The sequence below is a fragment of the Panthera tigris genome, chromosome B1 (assembly GCF_018350195.1).
Source record: "Panthera tigris isolate Pti1 chromosome B1, P.tigris_Pti1_mat1.1, whole genome shotgun sequence".
Taxonomy (NCBI): Eukaryota; Metazoa; Chordata; class Mammalia; order Carnivora; family Felidae; genus Panthera; species Panthera tigris.
In genome coordinates, this window is record NC_056663.1 from 116,322,558 (window position 1) to 116,347,531 (window position 24,974).

The 24,974-nt window shown below is 38.6% G+C and overlaps 1 protein-coding gene across 2 annotated transcripts in view; it reads right to left on the reverse strand.

Moving 5' to 3' along the window:
• Positions 1–24,974, reverse strand: part of ARHGEF38 (Rho guanine nucleotide exchange factor 38) — a 130,302-nt gene that overhangs the window by 9,467 nt on the left and 95,861 nt on the right. For both annotated transcript variants that reach the window (XM_042984087.1, XM_007080941.3), the window contains 8 exons: positions 19,853–20,052; positions 17,048–17,181; positions 11,265–11,369; positions 9,383–9,505; positions 5,690–6,001; positions 2,136–2,279; positions 1,134–1,332; positions 717–976 (listed from right to left, as the gene is read on the reverse strand). In XM_042984087.1, coding sequence (XP_042840021.1) covers positions 717–976; positions 1,134–1,332; positions 2,136–2,279; positions 5,690–6,001; positions 9,383–9,505; positions 11,265–11,369; positions 17,048–17,181; positions 19,853–20,052 — 1,477 coding nt within the window. The remainder of the gene's footprint in view (positions 1–716; positions 977–1,133; positions 1,333–2,135; positions 2,280–5,689; positions 6,002–9,382; positions 9,506–11,264; positions 11,370–17,047; positions 17,182–19,852; positions 20,053–24,974) is intronic.

A 24,974-nucleotide genomic window follows, 5' to 3' on the forward strand; every position in this document is an offset into this window, starting at 1 on the left:
AATAAAAAGCCACTAAAGAAAAAAGCAAGTTAAAAAAAGAGAAGCAGTTAGTTGGTCGCCACTTGAGGTTTAACAGTTAAATATACTTAAACTTTCTGATGTAGGAAAAAGGAGTGCTACATTATAGGTAACTTATAAATTTGCAAAAGAATTATCCCAATAGTCTCCGCTTTGGTGCAGTGCGGGAAAAGTAGCTCTTAAAGGTTTCAGGATATGGTACAAGAGATTAAAAATGGCCAATTACTAGATAGCTCAATGATGTTACTGCTCTTAGAGGAATCATGGACAATTTTCCACATGCTGCTTATGGCGGCAATCTGTTCAGTATTGAACTGTTTTTCTCTGATGGAGGAATATAAAAAGGCCATCTTTGCTTTACTCCAAGTACATAACAGCAGGATAGTAATAGTAACAGTTTCTATTTACTGAGTGTCTACTCTGTGCTGGGTACTTTACATATATACGTTTTCTCTAATCCTCACATCAAGTCTGCAAAGTAGGAATTATTGTCCTCTTTTCCTCACTTGAGGAACAGGCTCAGAGAATTAAATTCCTTGCAGAAAGGTGCACAGAAAATAAGTGTTCATAGAGCTGGGTCTCCTTGCTATCAAAGCTGACACCCTTTCACCAAGGCTTGCAGCAAGATAGAGCGCTGTTAGAACATCTTTCATGATTTGAACAGCCAAGCAGTTTTACATCAAGGTTCAAATTCTTACCTGTTCATCTACCTCTTGAGAACTGTCAGCGTCAGTGCCGTTTGTTTCAAACTTTCCATATGTGCCACTAAGAGATGAGCTGCTATCACTTACGCTACTTTCTGGGGTGCCTGTGACACTGTCACTAGCTGGCCGTGAGGACACAAAGAGGCTGATGTTATCAAAATCGTCATCACAGAACCTGTTCTCAGCATCCACCTTCTGCACTTTTGCAGGATTGTAGGGTTTTAAGAAGGAGGAATACACATATCCTTTTATAACTGGATAGGAAACAGAAAGAAAGAAAAAAAAAAAGGTCATTTGTGTACCCTCAACAAACATTTGTGTTTAGAGAAGCACAGAGTGGCCTGTGGGGAAATCTCCACCTGAAAAGAGGGGGTAGTTCTGTGCATTTTATGCAAAAAAAAACCCCCTTACTTCCTGTGTCAACGAGCCACCTGCTGGTACTCCCCAGTGGATCTTTCTGTTCCATCACAGCCACCAATTCCCCTCCTAGAAGATTGATGTCATATTCTTGTGTAGCATTGCACTTCCGCTTTGCCTGGTAGAGTTCTTCCTTACTGTATGTGGACAGAAGTTTGGAGCGGTGAACATCAGTTTGACGTGGCACTTCAGGCTGGGAGAAGTAAGGAGAAATTTTGGTTTACATAGATGTATAATAAAATCCTCACTGAACTGGTAAATACTTCTTTGGAGATTTTTTTTTTAATGTTGAAGCCATCTACTGATTTGGGATTATTTCAACACTAAGGCATTGTTGGAATTATTGTGAAGCATCCAGCTGAGTTCTGCAGTGAAAAATTCTCCAGTTAGCACATGAGGGCAGTGTTGCAGAGAGGAAAGAAAATCCAACTGAGCATAAGGAGGCAGAGGTTCTAATCCCTCTTGGATAGAACAATTTTTATTTTTTGCCGTACTGTAGACAACCCCTTGTGTATTAAGCACTTGAAAAATACTATTTAATTAAGTAAATTGTATATGTGCATGTCTTTTTCTGGGAAACAATATCAGTAAATTAGGCATGAGTCAAAAGGCCTAGGCCCCTCCCAGCTCTGCCTCTAGTGATTTTGAGAAAGCCACTTTATCTTCAGTGCCTGGGATTCCTTATCTAGAAAAATGAAGGAGTTGGACTATATGATTTTGCTCTATAAAATTCTATTCATTCATTTAGGAGATATTTATATCTGTTGTCAGGCACCATTTTAGCATCTTGGAATACGTCATGTATAAAACAGGCAAAAATCTAGGACCTTACAGAACTCATAGTATAGAAAGTAGAAGTAGACAAGAAATCCTAAATATAATAGGTAGGTAAGTTACAGGATACTAGGATGAGATAAGTGATATGAAAAATAATACACTGTGATTTGAACAAGGAAAATAAGTGATAGTCATTGTCACGAACCCTACCAAACTCACCAGAATTTGCACAGGCTTCTTCTTTTCAAAACTAAGTTTCCTCTCAATAAAGGTGGCACTGTTGTCCTTTACAAAATTAAGATTTTGAACCTCTTCTAGTACTCGATTCTGAATTTCAGAGATGCTCGAGGCCAGCAGTGGTACCTATAGGTAGAAATGATATGGCATTCTTCTCAGACAACTATTTAACCATATTAGATACTGAATTTAGTAGAGTTGTGACAAGCAAAGAAAGTGTAAGATAGCTCCACAGCAAGAGATTGGGACAATGTTAGAAGATTTAGATAAAAATGGTCTAAATAAACTTTTTTAAAAAAAGTCTAATTTAGTTTGCTGTCTCTGGAAACCTCACTAAAATGATAGGGATAATTTTTTTAAAGGTTCAAGCCTAAATAAAAGAACACAAGAGAAATAAAAAAAAACAATGGAATTTTGGAAGAAGGGCTCAGGAATTGATGGCAAGAGGGTCTTCCAATGTGGTAGGGTGGGATAGGGGGAAAGAGAAAGAAGCTAAAACAAGAAACATTGTTAAGAACCTGTGGCAGCTTTAAAGCAAATCAGCAAATTCTTTGACATGCCTCTCCTCAGGAAGTGGAGTGGAGTCCATGCCCTCTCCCCTCAAAAGTGGGTGGTTTTTTTTAATTGCCTCCATGAACAGAATGGAAATGAATGGAACGACAGAAGTGATGCTATCTGACTTTCAAGATTAGGCTAAAAAAGACTGTGTAGCCTCTGCTGGTTTCTTTTGTGACACTCACTCTGGGAGACTTAATATTAACCATGGAAGAAGGCCAGTTGCACTGTGGCCACCATATCAAAAGACTGTGTTGAAAGATCGGAGCAGGGTGAGAGGTCTATGGAGCCCCAACTGTCCTAGTCGCAACTGTTTGAGTCTTCTGTCATCACCCCATCTCCCACCTCAGACATGGGCCTGAGGAAGTCTTCGAGATGACTCTAGCCCCAGCTATTATCAGACTACAACCTTATAAGGGACACTGAGAATGACTGCCTTGAGTCCAGTGAACCTCCAGAACCATGAGAGACGATTGTAATAAATGACTATTGGTTGTTACATGCTGCCATATTTTGTGTAATTTGTTACGCAGCTATAGGCAACTGGAATCATCCAAATATCCTTCCGTAGGAACAGGTTAATACACAAAGCTATACATACCGTATGATTCCATTTTCATGAAATACAAACCAGGCATAACAGTCTACGATATATATGTAAGAAAAATGGTTACCTTTGAGGGACTGTAGCCAAGGAGTGGTCATGAGTGGCTCTTAAGGGGAACTGGAAAAGGCTAATGTCTAGATTTTGATGGTGGTTACACAGATGTATGTATTTGCAAATATTCATTGAGATGGGCACTTCAGACTGATGCACTTTACCATACATAAGTTATACTTCAATTTAAAAAGTTTAAAATAAGGAAATGATCAAAGAAATGCAAATCAAAACCATAATGAGATATCACTTCACACCCACTGGGATGGCTATAAAAAAAAAAAAAACAAAGACAGGTAGACGTAAGGAATGGGAACCTCAGTTATCACTGTTGTGAATGTAAAATAGTGTGGCCACTTGGGAAAAGTCTGGCAGTTCTTGAAAAAGTTAAACACAAGAGTTAGCATATGATCCAGCAATTCTACTCCTAGATATGTACCCAAAAGAAATGAAAACATACATCCACTAACATACATTCACTAAGATCTCAAATGTTCATAGCAGCAGTATTCATACTTGGCCAAAAGTGGAAATAACCCAAATGTCCATCCACTGGTGATGGATAAATAAAATGTGGTATATCTCTACAATGAAATATTATTTGTCAATAAAAAGAATTAAGTACCGAAACATGCCACAACATGGATGAAACTTGAAAACATTATGCTAAGTGAAAGAAGCCAGTCACAAAAAACCACATTTTATAAAATTCTATTTATATGAAATGTCCAGAATAGGTAAGTCTATAGAGACAGAAAATAGATTGGTGATTGCCTAGGGCTGGGAGGTTGGGCAGAAATGTGGATTCACTGCTAATGGCACAGGGTTTATTTTGGGGGTGATGATGATGTTATAAAATTGATTGTGGTGATGGCTGCACAACTCTTGTGAAAATACTAAAAACTGTGGAATCGCATACTTTAAATGGGTGGAATATATGGTATGTGAATGATATCTCAATAAAGTCGTTATCCAGAAAATAGGGGGTTGGTTGTACGCTATCGTATAGCTATGCAGTAGACTAGTATGAAGCTATAGAAGAGAAGAGAAAGCTCTCTGTGTACTGACATGGATGCATCCCCAGAAGGTTAAACTGCAGAATGCTGCCATAATTTCCTAGTTTTATATAGGAAAAATATATACAGAAGAATATATACATATTTGCACTTACTTCTAATGGCATGAAGAAACCATAAACGGATAAATTAGTAACAGTGGGGGTGGAGTAGGGGATGAGTCATTAGGGGACAGGAGTCTATGTGAGGCTGCTTATATATTTTTATGTAGTTTTGCCTTTTGAACCATATAAGTATAGCACCTGTTTATTCACCTTAATTTAATTCAAAGGATAACCTAAAAGTTAATTAAATACACAGTGAAAAATAAAGTCAGGACAATTAATTTTCCTCCAAATGTTGCCCATTAAATATCTACCCAGCTGAATGAGAACTAATTGAAATGAGGGGCAAACAAACTACACTGATTTTTTTAAGTTGATATTAGGTTGTAAATATCTTTCTTCTCCGTCAGGGAAATAGTCATAAAATCATATCCTAATGGAAAGGTAAATTACACACACGCACACACACACACACACACACACACCCTAGGCCTTTTTTTTTTTTTTTTTTCCATAGAGGAAAACAGAAGCAAAAGTGACTGGTTTGACAGTTACCCTGTTTCTGTCATTACATTGAGATGGCCTTCTTTTTGGATCCATATCTTACAGTCATGGTTAGCATTGAAGAACTGTTGAATAGGAAGAGAATACAAAATAAATATTGATAAACTTTAGCAAAGCATCAAGTAGGTGGAGCTACCCTGGCTTCACTGATGAGTGGAACAAAGCTAAAAGGTGTTTGGTATTCAAAGAGGAACCTCCAAAAAGAAATACACGTGTGCAAGTCACAACAAACCTGAACTAGGAAATTTTCCTATGGAGGAAAGAGAAAGAAACAGACAATATGACTGGATTCAGTTAAAATACAGCCCCTGCCGCAGGCACACACATGCACCACACACATACCCATTGTGAACAGGGCCACTTGACATGGCTGTGGGTTTCTTTTCTTTCTTTCTTTTTTTTTTTTTTTTTAATGTTTATCCATTTTTGAGAGGGGCAGGACACAAAGTCCAAAGCGGGCTCCAGGCTATGAGCTGACAGCACAGATCCCAATGAGGGGCTCGAACTCATGAACCCTGAGATCATGACCTGAGCCGAAGTCAGGCACTTAACCGACTGAGCCACCTAGGCGCCCCTTCATGGCTGTGGTTTCTAGTAGATCTCGCAGGCCAGGGTAGCAGGAGCTGGTACTGAGCTTACCGGTGCCACCGTGGAATAAACCTGCTGAGCCACAAGTGTCAGGTCCCCAAGGAGAGTGACGAAGCTACACAGACAGTTCCACAGAATCTTCCGGGCAGCCTCGTTGAACACCTGGAGCTCCTCCACAAGCTGGGCATTGAGGGCCTCATACTCCTTTTTGGCCAAGTCTGACTCATCTCCTGCTGCCCGTCGTAGGTTGCTGTTGCAGTCCAGCAATTTGTCATAGCGCTTTTGGATGAGCTTCTGAGGCCCAGGGAACAAGGACAGCAGGGCTGACAGGGGCATCAGGACAAGCCTCTGTAAATGGGCTGCCTGCCAAAAGAGAAAAACAATGCTGTCACAGAGTAAGCAACAACCAGTACATGTCCTGCACTATCACCAGTAGGCTTACGTCCTCCCTGAAGGAGCACAAAGAAAGGCAGGAAAGTATTGAGCCAAGTTAAGAGAGGATGTGATCTTTTTTTCTGTCTAGCTAAACCCACTCCAGGACTTAAAAGAGGGACTCTAGGAGGAGGAATAGAGGAATACAAAAATTAAAGCCTGCACACCCAAAATACACTCAACTTTCCCTCTACGGCCACTAGTTTTGTCATTGGTGTCATCTCCTTCAACTCTTTCTCTTCCCTTTCTTTCTAATCCCAGAGCCAAACAGAGCTACTCCAGCCCATGGGGTGGGAGGCAAACTCTAGTCTTTGACCCCTAAGACTGCAAATGACTCACCATATCATTTCCTTCCTTTGCAGGCAACAAAAGGAATATAGTCTTAGAAGAGACTATATCCTGTTCCTCCCACATCCGTCTCAATTCCTTGGCTACCCTGGTAACTCATTGTGGGTAGTGGAATTGTATTCCCTATATAGATAAGTACCTCCTTATTATAGGTATTTTGCTCCTGTGATAGAAATGACAACAGAATTATTGCTTGCTCTTTAAATACATTGAAAGACTAAACTGATGCTGGTTTTGTTTCGTTTCTTAAATTGTTACATTATTAGGTCTGAGTCACTGAAAATGAACTTCATGGGGCACCTGGTTCATTCAGCAGGTTAAGCGTCCAACTCTGGATTTTGGCTTAGGTCATAATCTCACAGTTTGTGAGATCAAGCCCAGTGTCGGGCTCTGTGCTGACAGCGTGGAGCCTGCTTGGGATTCTCTCTCTCCCTCTCTCTCTGCTCCTCCCCCTGCTCTCTCTCCCTCTTCTTCTGTCAAATAAATAAATAAAAAAGAATTAAAAGAAAGGAAAATGAACTTCATATTAACCCCCAACCCCATGCCAGCTCCTGGGCACACTGAATTTAATTTCTGGTACTTCTCTTTCCTCCCCCTCTCTTCTGAAGTGCAAATAGTATCCTATCTGCTGACTGCCAACTTTACCCTTTATCATATATGCTTGGGTTACGTGATTATGTCATAGCAATTTGGAAGTAGGTTTCTCCTTTGTACCCTGAAAGATGTCCTAGGGAATCAGCATCTAAGCAGTAAACAGCCTCTGGTAACTTTGTCTGAACTCACAGGAAATCTACAGAGAGGGGAAACCAATCTCTTACTGGTACTAGCAATAGACTACACAGATTAAATTTGATGTCTAGTTTATAAGATAATCAATATACACCAGCAGACTATTTAATGAGTCCTTTGACTAAATGAAGAATCTGTTTACTGTTCTTGGATAAATTACTATATTTGTAACTTGATTGGATTCTACAGGTAATATAATTACAATATCACAACATAATTACTATATATATATCCTGTGGACCATAGACATAAACTGATTCACCCAGACGTAGGAATTATGGTTGGAACAAATAAGAATCAGAATTTCTTTTAATATTTTGTCCTATACAAAACATGTAGGCAAGTATTAGTTAAGGTTAGATAAAAACACGGCTCTGCCTTTAGATAGATTTTTGAGCTCTTATTAATATTTGGTTTTTTAAAAAGTTTAATATACTTTATTCATAAGTTAAAAAGTTACTTTTATATTGATGTCTCTCGATTATTTTAATTTAGCCGAATTTATCATCTTGTGGTCTCATGCAAGGTGGAGAAGAACACTGCCCTTCTTTTATCAAATTCTGGACATGCTTGCTGAGGGAGAAGCTGTACACCCTGCTCTGACAGCTCAATAAATACTCATCGACTTAATACATTGGAATTAAGCTAAAGAGCAAACCCTTAAGGACTTTTCTAAAATGTATTCTCTGTAATTAAGCCCAGAAATTTATAAAGAACTAGCTACACTTTTTCCACTTCACATGCATCGGAAAAACTTCTCTCTTGCTCTCATATTTATCTCGTCGATTGTCTTAATTCACATGTGATCCTGATTTTCCATTCCCCAGTGCCAGGAAAGAGAGATGCTTCTGAGTGTTTTTTTCCTGGGGGGTGGGGCTGCATCATCTCCTAGGATTTGGAACTACTATGTGAGGGTATTCACTGGATGACTCGGGGGCATTACTGAGATCTAGAGCCTGCTACACCAGAAATGCTAAACATCCCCCAACACGAGGGCCTCAGTGAAGAACTGTGTGACCCCAAATGCCAATAATGCCAACATAAAATACCACTTTCAAGGACCTTCAAGATGATGCAGAAATCTATTATAGCTTCTATATAATACTTGAAATGCTACTATGCTATATTAATACCTATGGGACAAAAGATACTAAATTAAAATTTGTATTACTCAAACTAGTTTACCAGACAAATATTTTCTTGGCCTTAGCATGTTTTTATGATGCTCTAGCTATGTTTTATAATTCTTTATATTTTAGAGAACTCATAAAAAGCACATATTTTACTGCAGAACAGAAGTTGTATGACTCAAAGGTAAAATCCCTTTCTCAATAAGGCTTTACTTTACAATATATACTGTGTTAATAAAAGTCACATCTTCAGAGAATATCCTTGCTCCTCCTGAAAAGACTCTGGACTTTTCCAGAGACTCCTTTAAGAAAATCACAGCATTCTGGGATGTCTGGGTGACTCATTGGTTAAGCGTCGGGCTTTGGATTTCGCTTATCTCACCATATCTCACGGTTTATGAGTTCAAGCCCCATGTCGGGCTCTGCACTGACAGTGCAGAAACTGCTTGGGATTCCCTGTCTCCCTCCCTCTCTGCCCCTCCCCTGTTCACACTCCCTCTCTCTCTCTGCTCTCTCTCTAAATAAATAAATAAATAAATAAGTAAATAAATAAATAAAACATTAAAAAAAAAAAAAGAAAATCACAGTGTTCCAACTTAATAAATTGATGACCTATCACATGCAGGCTTAAACTAAATGTTGACTTTAACATTTATTTATTTTTGAGAGACAGAGTGAGACAGCACTCTGCCCGACACAGGGCTTGAACCCACGAACTGTGGGATCATGACCTGAGCCAAAGTCGGTCACCCAACCGACTGAGCCACCCAGGCGCCCCTTAATGTTGACTTTAAAAGCGACACAGACACTGACTACTCTTAGAAATACAGTCTGGGACGCTCTTAAATTTTGATTATAGTAAAATCTTCACTAATCCACTTTAAAATAGTTAATAATAATAATAATACCCTCCTATTTAAATCTATTAATTTTGACATTAGTGTTTGCTTTAGTGCATGTTTTTTCTAACTCTAGCAAAACAAATAAAAAGCAACTTTTCTCTTAACCCTCCTTTCTAGTTTATCTGTGAATATAAATAACTTACAAAGTCACCACAGGGTTGTGGGGCATTACTCAGGGTCTCTGAATGGCTCCTCTCCTCCTTATCTCTGTTGCAAGAGATGTCCTGGAGCTCCATTACACTCTGCAGCGCTAAGGGCATGGCATCCTGGAACCCAAGAACAAAGTCACAAAATGGGCAAAGTTCTGAAGTTCAGTACATTTAAATGTGCTGCAAGTGTGCACTTCATCATTATAACCCTGCATTACCACCGAGGGATAAATAGAAAAAAAAGGAAGGAAAAATTTCATGAATGCTCTGTACGATGAATGAGACTACTTGTAACAATCTATTTTCTTACTTTCCCTCTGTCACTTCCTCATACTGCTCTGTATGACACCTTCTTTCTTAAGGGGACTCCATCTTAAGTTCCCCCATTGGCCATTCTTCAGCATTCAGTTCTTACAGAGCCCTTATTTTAGAAGTCACTTCTCTTTGATTTATGTCTTCAGCTTTCTTTAGAGAATGTAATGCTGTCTTTAAAAGAAGATGTTCATGTTTTGGTTGAATCAGCTAGTGGAAACAGAAGACTTTCCTGTAGATGTTCCCAAGATACATTTACTTCATGAAATGTATAAGAAGGACAGGTTCCCAGTGCTCTCTGGCTGTTATAATTAAGTTTTAGTTCTCTTTTCACATAAAGCAGAGCTTTAGGAAGAGATTAGCAAAACTGGTGGTAAAATCAGGCTTTGTGTCAGTTAATAAATGAGAAAAGATTGTGGCTTGTTGGTTACTTAACATAGAACCTGTCTCCAAATCATAATGCCTGTTAACATAATCCTCTGTTGGTATGATAATTTATCTACACATGCAAACATCTGCTTCCAAAAATAGATATCCAAGATAAAAACTGGGAAATGGGAAGGGGGTCATTTGTTAACTGAGTTACATGTAATTCTACTAGCTGTCTATGTCTCAAAGTCATGACCATTATCAAGATGTTGAGGACACTATGTCTTCTTTATGAGATCAATTCTTTCTCTACTGAATATAATTATATTGCACTTCAATGGGTTTGGTTAAGTCAGTGATTCTCAACAAGGGCAGGAAAACCTCCTGAGGGACTGGGAATTGGGGGGGGGGGTATTTTTGTCTTCTACTATGGTTGTGTGGGAGCATTTGCATATTGTAGTTCTTAGTATTTTGTTAGAGTTTATTTTCTTTTACATAAACCTACCTACCTTGGGTTGAATTACTGGTGAATTTTATTCAGAACTGTAAAGGGGGCATTATGAAACACTGGTTATAAAATAAATAGAAGTGCTCAGTTCATCCAGAGTTGTGTAATCACATGTCCTTTCTTAAGTTGGCTTCTCAGAAGGTTACAGCTAAATTTGAGACCCAGTTTCTGTGGTTTTTATATGGCCTTTATGTTATGTACTTTTTGCTCTGTAACTTCTCTAATTTCATTTTATGCCCCCTCTTTGATTTACTTTTTTCTTTCAGTCCTACTTTTAAATTTGCAAATATGTGTTCTAGGTACTAGAAAGGGATGTGTTAGTATAATACAACAAATAAAGAAAATTTCTGCTAAATTCATTTTGCATTAATGAATTCATCTCAATTGTAAGGAAAGCATGCTGATGGCCCAGCACCACGTGGTCAAGCATCATGTGAGCACATGTTCCACAACATGGCGACTTCGATTGGGAGAAGAAATGGGGCAGGTAAGGGAACAAAGAGCAAAATCTAAATTTTTCTACTGGCTTCCCTCACCTGCAGTTGGCAGCCTCCCAAATCTGATACAATGAATTTTATCATATAAATTCGATCATATAAACAAATGAACATTCACATTTACTCTTCGTAATAACCATGGACATTAAGATCTTCTTGTAGAAACTTCAAAAACAGTTGTCTCACCTACCTGTATGTGTTGAAGACAGAGGGAAATGTTCTTCACACAATGCCTCACCGTCTTTTCTAAAGATCTAAATAGCTTTTCTTCCCTATTAAAGGTATTGTCTTTTACCTAAAATAGAGATGAAATTATTTATTTCTATAACTCAAACAAATCTGGTGTTTTGAAAAAATAGCATGGACTGTATTAGCCTAGCACATGATAAAAAAAACCAAAAACTCCTTGTTGAGATGAAAACCGTTCATGTCATGCTGACCGTCTCAGCACGGCACTTGCTGTGTACCAGCACACAGCACGACTGATGTTCAATTAGTGGAGCAAAGTCACATGGTGAGGTTAATCTGCTCTCAGCTTTCACATAGCTTCTTCATCTATGCGATGGTAGCTGTAGGAGGTAAAACTTTTCTCTGCGGTTTTTAATGGTATATATTATGTATGTACTTAAATTATGCTACATTTGTGTGTTCGTAAAATAATTAATAGACAAGGCATTTGGAGTTACCTATAAATAAGGGTAGAACCTGAGAAGAAACATGGGGGAAGGGAAGCAGGGGTGGGGGGATGAGGAGTGGGGGTGGTTAGGGTTAAAACCTTGTGAAACAAAGACCCTTGTCTATAGTCAGGGGCATTCACTTTCGAATGCCCCCTCTCTGTAAAGAGAGCTTTCATACTATTCTTGTTTTCTCATACTCTAACAAACTTTTGCCTGCTGCTCATTTTATTCTGCGTCCACCTCTTTATTCTTCGAAGCAGCAAGACAGGGAATCCAGATATTAAGGTAAAAAATCCCACAACAGTAGTAACCATAGCTGTTCTCTGTTCATAGGTTTGTTGATTTAAGATGGTTGACCTTAGAACTGAATGTATAGAAAATGGTTTCATTTTTATTTTATTTTTAAACCCCTTAATATTATTTATCTAGAAAGCTTTTGATTAAATGGGCAGTTCTTTGTAATTCACACAACATTCAGTACCCCCTAGCCTAGGATCTCTATGCTCTAACCCCATTTGATGTAAAGAACAATATGCCAGGGCAGATTATTTTAAATGCAATTTTCAAGGACCCATTGCCAGCTATTTCATTTTGTGTATCTTGGCTGGGATCCAGATGATTCAAAAATAAGAGATTCCAAGGATCACAGTATGAGAAATATTGCCCAGTTTTATGTTCCTATACCCAAGCCTTTTTCATGCTACTTTATTTTGCTGGAATATGCTGCTGTCCTTTTTCTGCCTTGCAGAATTCTGTTTAATTTTCTTAAGGACTCAACTGTGACCCCTTCTATGAATCCCCCCTTGAATTCCTATTCTTTCCACTGTAGAAAATTAATTGCTCCCCCATGTGCTCTCACAGCTCTAGTTAATTATTTAAGTGATTCTCTCCACTGATGAATTACAAGCATTTGAGATTAAGTATTTTTCTTAATAATAATAATAATAATAATAATAGCTAACATTTATTAAACACCATAATCCAGACACTGTGCTGAAAACTGTCTTCCATTTTTCTCATTTTAATTCTTATATAACTCAATGGCCTAGGTGCCACTATTAATCCCATTTTAGAGATAAAGAAATAGAGGCTTGAGAGGTGTGGCAGATATAGTTGATGTTCCCCCTGTCGTCCTTTTGCTGATAGGATCTGCACCCTGGGTTAAGTGGGACATGTGGCTGCTCTTTCCAGACTCCCCTGCAGCTGGCTCTGCCCTTTGTAACTGGTTTGGGCAAATAGGATGTGAGCTAAAGGATGTGTTTCATTTCTGAATTTTGGCCTTGTAACATTGTCCTTGGGACTTGACTGAAGACACAGCAGTGACCCAGCTTCAACCAAGCCAATGAAGACAGTATGTTTAGGGGAAGGCACAGCACAAAACTGGGGATAAACGGGTTCCTAAAGACATTTGTGCAGCAGAGCTCACTCATCTGAATTCACATCTCAGGACTATGGTAAGAGAGAGAAATAAATGACTATCTGGCTTAAGCTACTTTGTTTTGGAATCTTTTTGTGTTAGAAGTTTGGCCTTTACCCTAAATAATATAGGAAGTTAAAGAAATGTACTCATGTTAATAAGTAGAGCCAGGATTCAAACCCAAGGAGTCTGAATGCAGAATTTCTTTGTATTCCCAATCTCTAACATAGTGTCTGGTACATAGTTCAATACATGTGTGATGAATTGAATGGAATCTTCCTCTTGGGTAATAGTTTTATACCCTAACTCCACCAAATATTTCACTTGAGCTGCTGACAAGTGCAAAATTGACTGATTTGAGATTTATCTCTTCTGCAGTTCAGCCTATGCAGCTGATTTTCTGATTAACAGTGAAATGCTTCATTGCTGACAGGACATCTTCTCAAAAGATTAAGGGGAAAATCTAATTAATATCCCTTCAGGCCACTTTACCTACAATTCACTTTTAGTTCACAATTGGAAAATATCAGAAGCTGATGATAAATATGTTAAAGAATGTAACTGCTTCTACAAAAACCTGCCCAGAATTAAACCTACCTATTGTTCTTCAATAGAATTGTCTTAAGCCAGAAGCAGCATCTTAAAGACTAGGGGAGAATTGTGTGCATGACATTTACACATGCCTGTGGAGGCTACAGTCTCTTCTCAAACTGAATTCCCAGTCCAATTTTATTATTTTTGTTTTTAGTTCAGATGTCTTGATTTTCCTTTCCCTGACCTATGACCACACACCACGATGTCCCAAACTTCTCACATTATAGTTTCACATTAAGAGAGGGGCCTGGAGTGATCGTCTGCATGCAATGGACCCAGTGAGCCCCTAGGAGAACATGAAGAAAGTACTAGCCTGAATGGTACATGCCACGGACTCTGAAAATATCCCTGTTGGCTGTGAAATGGTAAAGTCGGTGCAGCCACACAGGAAAACAAAAACAAGGCTTGGAAGAAGTTGATTATATTGACAAGTCCTAGAAAGGCAGTCACTGCATGCCATACAGGGCCACAGGACAATCACTAGGTTTCAGTCAGGTGGCAGAAAGGAGCAAGGGGAAAGTCAAGGCCAGAGCCTTTATTGTGGTTTCTGTGGGAAACCCTATAGAAACAGCTGGGTAAGGATAAACAGTTCAGGACTGACCAGATTAGAGAATTCCCATGGGCTTTGGGCAATAGGGATGGTCTCTAGTTGCCTGGTAGCTGGCCCTAGGATGATTTAAGGCAAAGGAATACAGGCTTACTGGGTGAGACATAGATAAGCAGGTGTTTGGAGCTATAGACTCAGGATTGGTTGGTTTGCATATGAAAGAAGTGATCCCAGCTGAGCCCTTTGCTATCCTTAAGAATGGATTAGCCCTGGGAGGAGCCTTTCTAGTGGCCAGCAGCTTTTCCAAGGCGTTAAAAACATCATAAAATATAGAAAATAAAAGACCTGATTAATATACCATGCATAAAGGAGTTTATATCTACAGGAGAAGTAAGTCTGTACATTAAAAGGTAAATAATAAGACAAGGTAATTGTGAGAAATGAGATGATTCATTTCCCGAAATACCAAATAAAAGCTGTGCTGTCTAGTTAATAGGTTTACAACCTATTGGAAGTATGTGCGAACCCGTCCTTCCACAGTGGAGCCCCAAACCCTTAGATACTTCACTTCCTGGATCTTCTTCCCTCTCCATTTTGCAGGCTTATTTTTTGTGGGCTTTGCAATAAGCCTCTGCCAAAGAACTGAAGTATCCGCATCACCTTAAGGAATGTACATTTGTTCCAATCAGACTGCTTTTTGCCTTAAAAGGGCGTAGGCGATGTCCGAGTAAGGCTGTAACCTTTGTAGTACTCAGCCAATGAGGAATCAGGGGACGGATTTGCATGCTAGGAAATAAATTGCCTACCGTAACTGCCCAGAGTGTGCCTGTCCATCAGACACCCACTCTTGCAAGAACATTGATTAAAGCCTCGCTTCACTGTGCTCTGAGTCTCTGCGTCCCTCTTTGATTGGGTCAGTGGGCTTATTTCTCACAATAATGATATAAAATAATGATGATGATGATAATGATGATGATCATGATCATGACAGCTAATATATATTGAGTGCTTACCCACTGTGTTAGGTATTTTCTTCATGAGCATCACCTCATTTAATCCTTACAACCACTCCATGAGTTAGGTCCTACTATAATCTTTATGAATGCTTTGAATTTAAGTTATGTGCCCAAAGGCAAATATTTATTAAGCGGAAGAGGTGAGGTTCAAAGCCAGATCTGGATGACTTTGCTCTTAATTTCTGCCCTGCGCTGACTCCTGCAAATATTTATGGTGCCCAGATTGGAAACACTCAGTAAGCTTTTTAGGCATTCAGAAGAAGAGGGTCTTAGGGTCAGAACGCTGCAGACTTAACAGAAAAAGGAAAGACTCTGGCAGCTAGCAAGTGAAGTAGATAGGACAGGCCATCTAAAACCGATGCTGAGCCATCATATGGTTGGTTGCCTCTAGTTCACACTAAGAACCTTAGAGATGTTAACATAATAAGGGTTGAAATCAGGCAAATGAGAAGGAATAAAAGTGCTATATGGTATTTTAAGAACTGCCCTGCCTACTTTTGGTTAGAACGCCACTGAATTATTATCTCCAGGCTGTGAACTTTCCATCTTGTGATTCTCAAAGTGTGTTCCATTGGTCACTTATTTCGAGGTCATTTAGCTTCAAAACACCTGGAGTTTTTGTAAAACATACAGACTCCTAGGTTGTGCCTTCAACCAGGTGGAACCCTGGTAGCTCCTCGGGTAATTGTTATGTACGTTAAAGTCTGAGAGTCTTGGCTAGTCCATCCATTATTTGTTAGAAGTCAAGATGAAAGTGGTTCAAACCAGGCCAAGCAGCTGACACAGAACAATTATCCAGTAATTTAATGTGCATAGGAGTGGGGAGAGAGGAAGAGGATAAGTGTAGGGAAAAAAAATCATGTAAGGTGTGCACCTACACCCTTTTTAAAATTTGTTTTTTTTTATATTTATTTATTTTTGAGAGACAGAGTAAGACAAAGTGAGACTGGGGGAGGGGCAGAGAGAGAGGGAGACACAGGATTGGAAACAGGCTCCAGGCTCTGAGCTGTCAGCACAGAGCCTGACGCGGGGCTCGAACCCACAGACTGTGAGATCAGACCTGAGCTGAAGTCGGACGCTCAACCGACTGAGCCACCCAGGCGCCCCACCTACACCCTTTTTTAAAAAAAAAAAAATATAAGTGAAATAAAGATAAGATGAAAGGAGGACTTTGCCTTGGGCGAGACTGCACTGGTTGATGATGAGTGTCAGCACTTCTGGGACATCCTTGTTGAGCCCTGTCCTCACGCCCTTATCTCTCCTTTCCTTCTTGAGTGGAAGGAAGCACCACAGCTAAAATAGCATCAAAACCACCCCCACTCGACTTCCTCCAAAAGAAGAAGTGGGGCGCCTGGGTGGCTCAGTCAGTTGAGTGTCCGACTTCAGCTCAGGTCATGATCTCACGGTACGTAAGTTCGAGCCCTACATTGGGCTCTGTGCTGACAACTCAGAGCCTGGAGCCTACTTTGGATTCTGTGTCTCCCTCTCTCTCTGCCCTTCCCCACTCATGCTCTGTCTTTCTCTGCCTCTCAAAAATAAAGAAACTTAATTTAAAAAAAAAAAGAGTTTTAAAAGAAGGAGAAAGAAAGGAACAGCATCAGACAATTAGTTTGATTCTCAGTGTTCTAGAAACAACTCTGATAACAACCAAACAAAACCTTACACAAATATCAGCACTCATGCTCCCCAGGAGAATGTATGTGACCCCAAAAGAAAAGTTACCTGCGATTCTCCTCTGGTCAGAATCTTTAGATGATTTGTCACTCTTTTTGATTTCTTACTAATTGAATGAATATTTAGTTTAGACAGTTTGTCTTTAAGTGATTCATCCTCATCATTCTTCTTGTATTTTAGAACTGAAATGGAAGAATGCAATCACAGATCTGAACACATGCACCATAGAAAGAGTGTGTTTCATCCAAAGTACGTAAGATCAATATTTAAGATAGAAATCTCGATGATTTTTGACCCTCTGATGCAGATGCAGTATGTTCCAGTGCTACTGCCCAGTCATAACCCCAGCTGCCCAACCTGCTGACCAGAAACTCAGCTGTCCAAGGGCTTGAGCACCTCAAAGCTCAAGGTGCATTTACCTCCCACATTAAAGAAATCCCTGAAAAGCTTTCTCTCTCCTCAAATAATACATTTATTATCTTCAGTCTCTAGGATGAAGCATCATGACCTAGGTAAGAAAACTGGATCTTACACAAGGAGACCTCAGACCCTAGAGTGGCTCTCCACTAGCTGAGAGATTTGGGGTAAGTTGAGTCACCTCTCTGAGCTTTACTTTTTTATCTTTGAAATCATTTTCACCTCTCATATTGTTCAAAATGTTAAATATTTCTTTTTGTTTTCTAAATGTTTATTGTTGAGAGAGAAAAAAAATCTTGGGTGGGGGAGGGGCAGAGAGAGGGGTGAACAGAGGATCCAAAGCGCGCCCTGTGCTGACAGCAGAGAGCATAATGTGGGCTGGAGATCCTGACCTGACCGGAAGTTAGATGCTTAACTGACTGAGCCACCCAGGTCCCCCAAGATGTTAAATATTTCTAACATTCAGTTTTGGTAAGGGTATGGAGAGATGGGCAATCTTAATACACTGTTGGTGAGGGTTAAACCAATGCAGTTTTGTGGAGAACAATTTGGCAGAATCTCCTAAAAGAATCGTCTATGATCAGAAAGTCATGCAGAGAATCTGTTTTCCATAGTCAAGCATACAAAGTTTTGTTTACTACAGCATTTTTTCCTAATAGCACTATGTTGGAAACAATCAAAAGGTTTATTCATAAAGGAATAGTTTAATAAATTATGACACACTCAGAAATAGAATACCAGAGAACCAGTAAAAAGAAGGCCAATATTAATTAGAAACGTGTCCATGATATTTACGTTTATGATCAAAAGGTTCATGATAATTAAATTTAAAAACAAATCCCAGCAAACTGTAGTGCCATGCATGTTGCAGGAAAGAAGGAGAAGAAGGAGAAGAAGGAGAAAGAAGAAAGAAAATAGAAGAAAAAAAAACACATAGAGGAGCATCTGATTGGTTTAGTCGGTTAAGCGTCCGACTTCAGCTCAGGCCATGATCTCACAGTTCATGAGTTCAAGCCCTGTGTCAGCCTCTGTGCTGACAGCTCAGAGCCAGGAGCCCCTTCAGATTCTGTGCCTCCCTCTCTCTCTCTGCCCTTCCTCCACTCATGCTAGGTCTCTGTCTCTCAAAAATAAACAAACATTAAAAAAACTTTTTCTAAGGAAAATTAAATAAATTAAAATGTATTGTTCCCCTGAAAAAAAATAATTTATTCTTCTTTCTGAATTGCTTACTTTTATTATTAATCTTTTCTGTATTAAAATGTTTTTATTAATGATTTAATATCAGTAATTGTATATTCTAGATAGTAATCCTTTGCCTATGGACTGTCTTTTAATTTTCTTTATGGTGTCTCTTCCTCTACAACTTCCACTTTTTTATTCTGGGACCTTCTTTATAATTTTAATTTATTAATATACATACATATTTTTTGAACAAAAATTAGAAAATAAAAACAATAAAAATAAATGAAGTTGTTGGAGCAGTTAGCTCCAAAGTCCTACCATTGCTTTAATGTTGAATTGAGCTTTATTTTAATTTTTTTTTAGTGTCTATTTATTTTTGAGACAGAGGGAGACAGAGTGCGAGCGGGGGAGAGGCAGAGAGAGAGGGAGACATAGAAAATGAAACAGGCTCCAGGCTCGGGGCTGGAACCCATGAACCATGAGATCATGACCTGAGCCAAAGTTAGACACTTAACCGACTGAGCCACCCAGGCACTCCTTGAATTGAGCTTTAATGTTAGAAGCACAAAGCCATTTGTGAACTTATGGACACAAATTACACTATAAGAGGACCTACAATCTATCCCAATGCATTACTATATCCAGGATGATAGAAACCATATAACTGTGCCTCCTGTTCTGAAATCTACATTCTACTTCAGACACAAATTTTACATCTTAGCTAACAAATGCTTAGCAATAATTTGTTAATTTGAGAAAGAAATATACTTGTTCACTTCAGTGAAACAATTATTGCTACAAAATCTCCATTCCTAATGTGCCAGAACCAGATGAGCTCTATGTAGCAGCAGCTGGACCTGTTTCACCATCCGTTTCACCAAGCTCTAGATTCCCACGGCTCCAGCTACTTGGCCATGCCATCTCTCCTTGCCACACATACAGCCAGTGACAGGAGGACGACGCGCTATGGTTTCTTCAGGCCACAGTATGTCACCAGGCGTGCGGTGGGCAACAGAGGTTGAGTATAGGGCTGCTTAATTTTTAAAAGTTTGTCATTTGTGTGTGTGTGTGTGTGTGTGTGTGCCTCATGATCTCCTGAACCCAGACAAAATCACACTCTCCTCCCTGGCCTCTAACTCTAGATATCAGATGACCATGATCACCACAACTGCTGTAACTACTTAGATATTCTGATTCTCAGAAGCAGAACACTCCAGTCACAGAAAGCACTCAATTCATCATGTCTCCTCTTACCTAAATCTTTCCGTCTTTTAAGTTCATTGATGTTCACATTAATGTCTTTCACTGCAGTGAAGGCATCCCCGAGTGCCCTGAAGTCTGGGTGAGAGGGAGGGGTGGAGCCCTGGAGTTCACAGAGCAGTAGTGGGTATTTCATTACACGCTGGATTGGTTTGATCATCAAAGAGCCCATGTCCAGTAAGTTTGGCTTGCCTCTATAATAGAGATAAATAATATCAGTTTCACAGACATTTGTCTTATTAACTCCTTTTCATTTTTGTGATTTTTATGATTAATCCTGAAACTGTTTTTCTCCTTTATTTTTCCTCCATTTGGCTGCATACAATTTTATTTTTAAATGTTTATTTATTTTTTGAGAGAGAGAGAGAGAGGGAATGAGCAGGGGAGAGGCAGAGAGGATCCAAAGCAGGCTCTGCACTGATAGCAGAGAGCCCGATGTGGGGCTTAAACTCATGAACTGTGAGATCATGACCTGAGCTGAAGTTGGATGCTTAACCAACTAAGCCACCCAGGTGCCCTGTACACAATTTCTAAAAATAAAGCAAGAGCAATGGATGACAGAAAGAAGCCAGACTGAAACATCCTACTACTAAAAACCTAAAAGAAAACACATGAGTATATCTGTCCACCAAAAAGGACTCAAAGCAGGATTTCCATCCATGTTCCACTTACCTTTTTTTTTTTAATGACAAGATTCATAATAATAGTGGGAAACAATTCAGAATTCCTTTTTTGGAAAGACAACCAAGAAAAATACATCTTCCTGGAGATATTTTTGTGATTATTAGCAAGGAAAATAAATTCATTATTTAAAACATGACTTGTCAAGTATAGACGAAAGAAATCATTGTCTTCTCTCTTCTACCAAATTGAATAGTTGAATTTATAATGTTTCAGAGGTTCTACCACAGTTCCCAGAAGACATTTCTAATAAATGCAACAGTTCTCTGAATATTATTAATGCCACCACTGTCACTAATCATTGCTATCACATGACTTTGCATGATTTTCCACAGGGAATTCTTAACCAACAGATCTTCAAATGGCTACATACAAGTGAGCACACATGACTGACTCTCTCTTTCGGAGTTCTGACATGAGAATAGAGTCATTCCAATTGGCCAAGCAGTTCACAGAAAGCAAAAAAGCTGAAAGCTTGGTCATGTCATTGCCCAACCCACTGTCATGCATTTTTTAGCAAGAAGTCAGGTTTCTAAAAGCATTTTTATGTCAAAAGGCAAATAAAGAGGCACAGTAAATAGACATGGACACAAATTGTGCTTTGTTTTTGGTAGGTAAGAATATATATAAGAATATAGACAGCTTTCCAATCTTAATAGGTGAATTTTTTATTCTTTAATTATTATTTCTAAATATTAATAGGGACAGACAACACACCATATCACTGGAATAGTGAAATGGATCTAAAAAACTTTGGATAAAATTAGAAAAGTTTATCATTAGAAAAGGCCTGAAAACACCTTAGAGATCATCTAACTAAACTCTTCATTTGAAAAATGAGAAACTCGGGAACTTTGATTATCATGTGTATGTGCACACATACACACACCAGTCACTCTCTGACACATCTCCCCATTTTCATTTTTATTGTAGCACTTATCAACTATCTGCAATCATTTTGTTTCCCTATTTATCAGTTTATGCTCAATTTCTCTGTCATCACTCTATCTCCAGCCTGACATACATATTTTCTCAATGAATATTTGTAGATTGAAATGATAGATTTCAGATTTTCTGTAATGTGCTTTTATTTTACATTGAATTTTTTCCAAAAAAATTGCACAGTGGTCATGAATACTAGACCAAGGAGCTTTATCACATGCTGAGAAAATGATGATACTATAATAAAGACAAATACAGAAGCAGACCAAGTGGCAACCTTTTTTTTTTTTCTTTTGAGGAAATTCAAAGTAAATGGTTTGCAAGGGAGTAAAGAGCTGCTTTAGTGCAATTTATCTTGCACTTTCTACCCATTTACACAAAATCCATTAAGGACGGGAGGAAGGGATGTAAGGAGACAGGATGGTAAGGAGGGAATGAGGGAGAAAGGGAAAGAGAGATGTTGGTTTCCAAGAGGACGGGGTGAAGTGGATGGGAAAAAAAATGTAAATCTATTATGAATACTGAGAAAAGTAACTAGGGGTGCCTGGGTGGCTTGGTCAGTTGAGCGTATGACTTGATTTCGGCCCACATCATGATCCCAGGGTCATGGAATCGAGCCTTGTGTCGGGCTCTGCACTGACCATGGAACCTACTTGAGATTCTCTCCCTCTGTCCCTCTGCCCCTCTCCTCTGCTTATGTGCTCTCTTTCTCTCTCTCTCTAAAATAAAAAAAAATAAAAATAAAAAAGCAACTAAAAATATATTTTCTAACTGATGGTGTATCAAAAGCAAAACATCTGAATATGAAATACAGCATTTATATGTATCTTAACAGAGATTCTTCAACAATACAACAGTTTAGACACTTAAGTAGAAATAATTCCCTTAAATAAGAATAAGTCAGGAATATGGAAGGTATTAACTTGATGAGAAGAAATCATTTTATCTGTGTGAATATGATCAGAATTTCTTCTGAGGTTTTCCTTTGACTATCACCAAATATTAGTTTATTTAATCCTCTAAAAATCACTGAAAATGCCATCAAAATATGAATATAATCATATTCAATGATTCAATGAACTCAATCAAAGAAAACCCAATTTTAATAAGATACCTTATTAGTCTGGTCTATTGTTATGTACATATTTAACATTTTTAATTACAGGGGGAAAAAAACCCAGATGTATGGCCTTTAGGCCATACTTGTAACTCTGAGCTTAAGATCTTTCAAAAAAACCAACCTCAGCCCTTTAGAGTGTCCACACCTTATCATGACTTCTTTTTCCATTACTTTCTGATATCAAAGTTCTATTCTCTCTCGTTTATGTTTCAAGGGGCAATAATAACAATTATTAATTATTACTCTTTCTCTTAAAAGTGTCACAATGCAATTATTTAAAAAGGCTTTCTCAAAAATGAGAAATCTCCCAGACACTTTTGTCTTCAGGCACGTACTTTGGACAGTTGCCCAAGTGATGAGCAATGATGTTCTGATATCTGCATCACACAGACAAGCAATATGGTAGAAAAGATAGAGGATGTCTTTTAAGATAATGACACTCCAGGCATTCACCCCACCTAATCCTTTCCAGTAAGATTAAGTTCTGATAACTATGAGAGGCAAATGAGTCCTATGTGTGATATAACTCAGCTCAGCCAAACACCCAATTATCACATGCATCCCCAACAGAAAGTAACCAAATGCATAACAATTTCCCATACACACTGGGCTAAAAACCAAGGTAGTCATTCATTTGTAATTCTGTTTCTTCTTCTTCTGTCTTATCATGAATACTTTGGCAAGCATTTAGTACATAAGGAGCTACGCTAATCTCATTGTGAATTATTAGGACTTTACAAAGTCCAGTAAACACAGCTGGCTTTGTTTTAGCAGCATCCAGTTTGGCTGTAAAGAGCTTCAAAACAAACACAAGAAAACAGTGGCACAATGAAAATAAAAATGATGTTTAAACATTGTAAAAACGGTGGTGGCAGATAAAAAAATCAGATATATGAGACTGAGGTACACCAATATATCTTAATTAGAGGGAGAAAACAAGAGGAAGGGAAAATAATCATTTAACTATCGATCATATTACTTCGAATTTCCTGTTTTATGATCACAAGTATCCTAAATTTAATATTTATTTTACAGTAGCCACAAACCATGTGTACTATTATTGAATTTATTTTCATTCACTCTCCTTTTAAAACACCTTAAGTCAATTTTAGAAAAAAGCTGTACATTGCTATACAAATAATAACGAAATAGCATTTGACATAAATAAAAAATTGTTGTAAAAATAAATACGCACAATTAAGTATTAGAAGATGTGAAGAAGGGGTGCCTGGGTGGCTCATTGGTTGAGCATCTGACTTTGGCTCAGGTCATGATCTCACAGCTCAGAGCTTGGAACCTGCTTCAGATTCTGTGTCTCCCTCTCTGTCTCTGGCCCTCCCCCACTTGCAGTCTGCCGTCTCTCTCTCTCTCAAAAATAAATAAACATTAAAAAAATTTTTCTTAAAAGGAGATGTAAAGAAAATGAATTAATGGTAATTGATTCATTACCAGAGAGTTTCAAACCAGAGAGAGCCAGTAATATGGAGAGGCAATAAGTTAATCATTCCTCCAAAGATTCATTAATTAGACTCCCTGAGAACCTGTGGAAGTGGAGAGAGGGAGAGGTGGGGCTTAGAATAAGAAGGACTAGTTGCAAACCTGTTTAAGAAACAGCCTAGGGGTGTCTGGGTGGCTCAGTTGGTTAAGCATCCGACTTCAGCTCAGGTCATGATCTCACAGTTCATGAGTTTGAGCCCCAAATGGGGCTCTCAGCACAGAGCCCACTTTGGATCCTCTATTTCCCTCTCTCTCTGCCCCTCCCTTGCTCACGCCCTCGCTCTCACTCTCTCAAAAATAAACATTAAAAAAAGAAACAGCCTAATTTTTAGGGTGCTATACAAATAAGTCAGATCATTTGAAGAACTAAGAAAGAGCTCTTGGAAATTAAAAGGATAATAGCTGAAATAAAATCTCACAAGTGTTGGAGAAAATGTTCAGGAACTTTCCAGAAAGAAGAACAAAAAATACAAAGGGATAGAAAAGAGAAGAAAAAAATTAAAAAAAAAAAAGAGAAGACTGGTTTAAAAGATCCAATATTGAAATAATTAGAGTCCCAGAAACCAAGAACAGAGCAAATATGGGGAAGAAATCATCAGTAAAATAATTCAAGAACAGGACATGAGTTAGCATGTTGAAAGAACTTGGTGAGGATCCAGCACAATGGATGAGATGGATTCACACTTGGGAATTCATGAAACTTGAGACTATTGGAGACAAAAAGAAGACCCTCCAATCCTTTAGAGAAACATACAAGCAAATGGGTACGAACATACAATTAAGAATCAGAAGAAGCTTCAGATTTTAGTAGCGACACTGAAAGCTAGAAAATGATGAAGAATTACCCTTAAATTCTGAAGATGAAGGATTTTCAAT